Source organism: Myotis davidii, unplaced genomic scaffold (assembly GCF_000327345.1).
Source record: "Myotis davidii unplaced genomic scaffold, ASM32734v1 scaffold330, whole genome shotgun sequence".
Taxonomy (NCBI): Eukaryota; Metazoa; Chordata; class Mammalia; order Chiroptera; family Vespertilionidae; genus Myotis; species Myotis davidii.
Window position 1 is genome coordinate 3,779,275 of NW_006283770.1, and position 6,196 is coordinate 3,785,470.

Genomic DNA, 6,196 nt, shown 5'->3' on the forward strand with positions numbered 1-6,196 from the left:
TGCCTCATCTCATCTGATCCTCACTGAAGTCCTGGAGTAGGTAGATAGGAGACTCAGTGGAATCCTATTTTCTTTTCATTAGCCAGAAAATGGAGATTTAGAAAGTTTAGAAATTTGACCTGGCTGAAAAGAAGTAAGAAATGGTGAAACTTGAAAATGACTTCAGGTTTTCTCACTGTGCAGAATAGAGTCAAATACTTCTACCGTTAAAATATTTTATCCTTTGTGCTCCCTGCGTGATCTACAATAATAATCTGCTTTGTGTTGATATTTACTGCTTGTTGCTAACAATTATGTGAAAGACAAGTTGGGGTGCTTCACTGGGCTGGAAAAAGTTTAGCTAAATCAGAAAGTGGGTCTAATTAAGCAAGTTTATTCTCTATATATAAAAGGCTAAGTTGACTCACACATGCACGATACATAAAAAGCTCTCGCTGGCACCAATCTCACAGGTGTGTTTTGATCTGTCATTGTCGATCATGAATTTGCTTAACATTTCTATTATAGAGAAGGGGGCGAATACCGATATTAAAATATTTCTTCTAATTTCCTTTCAATGTGCACAAATTCGTGCACCAGGACACTAGTATTTAAATAAATGAAAGGGACAGGGGAGCATTTTAGAAGTTGAATTTGTCAAGGGCAGTGATAGGAATGTATATGGCATAACAGGAACTGTACGTCATGAGCCAATAGCTAAAGCTGTATGATGAATTGCTTAAAGACTAAATGTAGGCTATAGTGAGAGATTTGGGGGGCAGACATGTTATGATTATCCCTGATGGAGCATTTGATGGTAATCCACTGTTAAGAACTATGTAAGTAGTTTTGAAAGTTTCTTCTAATGTATAATCATGTACAGCTATCTCTATCTGATGGTAAAAACTATCTGACTTAAGAATGAAAAGTCAGGCTTTGAGATATATGAACTTTATGAACATAGATTTAGTTTGCGAGTGCTTGTGAACATATGAAAACTTTGATTTTTTTTTCTGCTGTTTTTACAGACATTTGTATGATAATCCTCTATCTTTCGTGGGGAACTCAGCATTTCACAATTTATCGGATCTGCATTCCTTGTAAGTATTTACATAAATTCTAAAACACACCTGAATGCTTATACAGTTCTTAATGGAAAACTAGACTTTATTACCATAGCTCCAGAAAAGAAACTCTTCTAGTGTCTTTTCCTTGGCCAGAAGTCCAAAGGATAATTCTGAAAATTTACGATAGTTTTAATTTATGTGAACATTTGGCCAAATTTTCACACTTTCAGGTGCATCCAAGAGATGAAAGCAATTTTATTTTTTAGGTCTTGTAGTGCTATCATCTTAAACTGCTTAAAAAAGAAAATGCAAATGTTGTCTCTGTGAATTTTTTATTTAAAACTATTTTTTCTCTCCTGATTTCTTAAAGAGTCATCCGTGGTGCCAGCATGGTGCAGCAGTTCCCCAATCTGACCGGGACTGTCCACCTGGAGAGTCTGTAAGTGTGGCCCTTGGCAGACCAGTTGCATAAAGAGAGCACGCTGGCCTGCTAGCTGTGTGCCAGTGCTTTTTGGTGATGACGAAGACTTTGTTGATTCCTACAATCTCCCTTTGTGAATAGCATGGAAATGGATATTGGGTTTGGGCTCGGTCGACCAAAGTAGAGTACTGCCTGGTGTGTGGAGCTACAATATGCAAAGGGCACTGCAATTAGAAGGCAGTAAGCAAGTGCCAGATCAGAAGCAGTGCTTCAGGGATTCACAAGTGGAGCTATCAATGCAGGCTATCAGAGAAGGCTTCCTGGAGGAGGTGAAATGTTTCAAAATGAAATACTGGCAGGTTTCCCAGCGCGGGGTTTTTATTTAGAAAGGCAAGATTTAGTTAAAGGATGGGGTACAGAAGATCACTTATAGCTAGAATTAAATGGGGCATGGTACAGAGAAATTTAGAAAATTGTTTCGGTCACAAATTTGAAATGGCAAGCCTTCAACACTGAACGTTTGGTTCTGGCAAAGCTTCCCAATGGACGGTCTGTAAATGGATTACACATGCAGCCAAGGTCTTGATGACTTCGGCCCTCGAAGGAGCCAGGTGGGGCCTGAGGTGGCCAGGATCTCCAGCCACATGGAGCCTTACCACATTATGCCACACAAATCTTTTGATTTTCATATGTGCCAAGATGTAAGAAAAAGAAGTTGAGAAGCTCTGAGCTAAGCAATTTAAACTTGACTCTTAAGGTCATTGGAGGTGTTGAGGATAATGGAGCAGGTCGTGTGAGGAGGAGAAGAAAGATTAGAGATAGGAAGAGTGGTGAGGAGGCCATGAGAATGATCCACTTGGCTAAGTGAACACATTGAACCATTGCAGTTCTTCCCTGTGGCCTGAGATGCTCCCACCCCTTTCTGCACCATCCCATCTTCTATCTGTATTGTAGCAGTAAAAATGGAGAGAGAACGTCAGATGCTGGAGACACTATAGAGGAAGAAAGAACAGGAATTGGTGGCTGACTGAAAATGGGAACAGAAAGGGAGGGGAGAAAGAGAAAAATGTGAGACTGTTGAGTCAGATTGACTGAAAGAAAAGACAGAAATAATGTTTGGGGGCAGGATGCCCCAATGTTTTGAGTATGAGTGGCAGATGCTGGGGTTGTGACAGAACTTGCAGGTGGTCATGGTCAGGCTATGACTGTGGATTGCTGTTTTTCTCTTGGTCCATGTGAGAAATCAAGCTTGTTGTTTAGATAATATTACCTCTAGTGTCATGAGCTTCTCTGATTTTATTATGGACAATGATACTAGTGTGGAGGGTTAATTTGTCTTCCCCTCGGGCCTAACTTTAGGGAGAATCAGGTCGTGGGATACATAGACTCTAGTCCATTTGCAAATAAGTGAGCATTTATTTTTCTACATGAGAATAGCATTTTTACCATCTCAACTTGAATAATTTCTTAGATGAGCCATGTTTTTCTGCAGGACCTTGACAGGTACGAAGATAAGCAGTATATCCAGTAATCTGTGCCAAGAACAAAAGATGCTTAGGACTTTGTAAGTTGGATTCTTCTTCCCTTCTCACACCTTTCTTTTATGTGCTTCACACATGTTGAGTTTTCTTTTTAATGAACTATTTTCGTTAGGTGATTTTAAACTATAATTATTTCTTATTTCCTTCATGGAAATGAGCGATCATTTTAATAGACCAGAGTAGGTAATGCGCATTTGAATTTAGTTTTAGGGTTATATATATCATTCATCTTCTGACTTTACTTTAAACAAACTAAAACCAAGCTAGGTCCTTCCTTGATTTTTTTTCTTGTCCTGACTCCTTGTTATTATTCGTTTCCCCAGAAGGGTCAGCTCTCCGTATCCTGCTCTGTCATCCGTAGCCTAAGCACAGCCCAAATCTGTATTAGATCAGGAACCAACTGAGCATGGAGCTTTCCAAAAACTTTAAACTGTCCTAGGAATTAAAAGTAAATAAAAGATGTGAAAATGTCACAAGAACGAATAATTAAGTTACTAAGTTGTTAATAAGTATTCAGTGGAGAGAGATAGTAACAAAATAAGTGACTGATTGATTAAGCAGGTAATTAAATGGTGTCATGGAGTATCAAGCCTGACAATTACCACTAAGAAAAAATTTCAGTGGGATTAACTGAGAGTTAAGTAGTCCCAATACTTGATTTAATATGTTTTTAAAAATATGACTACCACTCCTCTTATAGCTTTTTAATGAAATAACATAGAAATTATTTAGGGTATAAACAATATTGTAAAATAGAATTAAAAAACCCATAACTCTAGGACTTAAACGTAATTTTATATATTCCATATTATATTTTTATATTTAATTTTGTTCATTTTACATAACATTTAAAAATATATTTTATATTGTCTCTATTCAACATTATATACTTGAAGTTTGTAAAGCTTAAGCCTATTGTATCACTAGGTGCTCTAGAAGCTTACAAGTCTTAGAAAAAATATAGCTGCTTTTCTTGTTATCTCTTTATTAGAGATAATTAGCATTGCTTTCAATGCTTTTGAGTATAGCTTTTTAAATACAGTTTTCTGATAACATTAATTTTTCATTTCCATTGTTTTAAGGGACTTGTCCTACAACAATATAAAAGACCTCCCAAGCTTTAATGGTTGTCATGCTCTGGAAGAAATGTAAGTTGTTCTTTGACTTACTCTTCTTGCTGTGTGGTATATTGTTAATTCATTGAGCATTTCCCATTTTAAATAAATGGCTTTAATATTAAGAAATTAGATATTCATATAATCAGGTGTTCTTATGAATAAATGTCCCATTGTACCAGGTATGTTCATGCAACCAGTAGTTTTTAGACATCTATGTATTAGGAATTCTATGAGACACTATGGGGAGAGGGTGGTGCATACAAAAACACAAAAACTTGTCCTAGCTGTTGAGGGAAACCAGACCTGGGTATCTACTGTGTACCTATATAGGACATCTCTGATGGAAGTTAATGGGGAGGTGAGGAGGGGAGGGCGTCAATTCTCCCATTTTTTATCCCCTCCTTCCTCTATGGTACTCGGTGTGGTTGTGTTGTCTTGGATCCTTTCTCACTGTGTTGTCTTCCTTTTCCACTCCTGAGCAGGGTTGATGAGGAATTTAGATAATTATATATACCCCCCATATAATTTGGGGAGGAAATACCAATTAGTCTAACCATTTCAGGTTATAGATAAGTTTCCTTGATTTTCAACAAGATCAATCAGTTACTTATAAATGAGTATTTAAAGTTAGAAAAAGTTTAAGAAATATTATTTTTCAAATAGAAAATCATTTTTTTCTATTTTTTTCTTCTTCCTCCTCTTCTTTTTCTACCCCCTCTTTTCTCCCTTTTCCCCCTCCTTCTTCCCCCCTTTTCTCCTCTCCTTCCCCTACTCTTTCTTAACCCCTCCCTGCCCCCCCACACCTTCTTCCCTTCCTTCTTCTTCTAGTTCTTTGCAACGTAATCAGATCCGCCAAATCAGAGAAGGCACGTTTCAAGGCCTCATATCCCTAAGGATACTGTAAGTTTCTCTATGATTATTAGAGATGAGTAAATTTCCTGTCAAGCTATAAATTAAATATATCAGCACAATTCCCATTTTGATAGATATACTTAAAGATCTGATTTATTTTATGTAAATACTGTTCTTCGAACTTTACTGCATCGTACTTTACTATAAATAATGTATTTTCAGCATTTTTTGCCTTAGCCCATCTCTGATATTGTACATTGATTTAAAAAGAAGAATGTGTACAACCTGAGAGATGCACTTTGTTTTCAAGTCATAATAATGAGTTTATCCATTCATTAGGCCAGGGTTGGCAAACTGTAATTTTGGGCCAGATCTAGCCCGCCTCCGGTGTTTGTGAATTAGGTTTTGCTGGCACACAGCCTGGCCCCTTTTGTTTTAAGTATTATCTGAAGCTCATTTCACCATCCTGTGGCAGAGTTCAATACTTGCAGGACAGACCCCCAGAGGTGAAAAATATTTGCTTTCTGGCCTGCCCCTGAAAAAGTTTGTTGACCCCTGCACTGGTGTATCTATCATGACAAAGGTGGCTAACATGCAGCAGAAGCACACATTTGTAAAATTGATGTGTATTTGACCGTATATGTGTGCCAACGACTCTATGAAGTACTTGGTAATAGAGAGGTGACTGGACAATCCTGGCCATTGCCTTCCTGGAGCTGCAATGCAGGACACACACATCACTGAATTAGTGAACATTTGTTCAAGTGCAGAATGCATTAAAAAAATTGACAGTGAAGTGAACTTATGTATATTGAGTCCTGCTTTTCAGCAGACCCCCATTTAGAAATGAGAAATGCATTCTAGTAGAAAACATTGTATCGGTGGTGGGGTCGCCAGACCTGTCCTTGTTGCCGGCAGGCTTTGGGTCAGGGCCCCAGGAGGAAGGGGACTGGCTCCTCGCTGCCATCACTTCTGGAGCCCTGATAAGCGACAACAATGAAAAGCTGGCCTTTTTATGATTTGAAACCCAGTTTGTTGAGTTTTCCTGTTATCTATGAGACGTGTCATGGAATGCATTTATCAAATCTCTGAATTTCCAATCAGGCTCAGTTCAAGTGTGGTTGGAGATTATCTCTCTGTTTTATTATTTCTGTAATAGCAGAATTCCTCAGGGTGTGTTCCTCAATCTGTATGGTTCTGCTGTTGATAAGATGTTTA

The 6,196-nt window shown here is 38.0% G+C and overlaps 1 protein-coding gene across 1 annotated transcript in view; it reads left to right on the forward strand.

Annotated features, from left to right (window-relative positions):
• LGR4 (leucine-rich repeat containing G protein-coupled receptor 4) overlaps positions 1–6,196 on the forward strand; it is a 51,253-nt gene that overhangs the window by 36,446 nt on the left and 8,611 nt on the right. Inside the window, 6 exon segments of the mRNA XM_015566294.1 lie at positions 747–818; positions 1,008–1,079; positions 1,417–1,485; positions 2,960–3,031; positions 4,091–4,156; positions 4,955–5,026. Of these exon segments, the coding sequence (XP_015421780.1) occupies positions 747–818; positions 1,008–1,079; positions 1,417–1,485; positions 2,960–3,031; positions 4,091–4,156; positions 4,955–5,026 (423 nt within the window).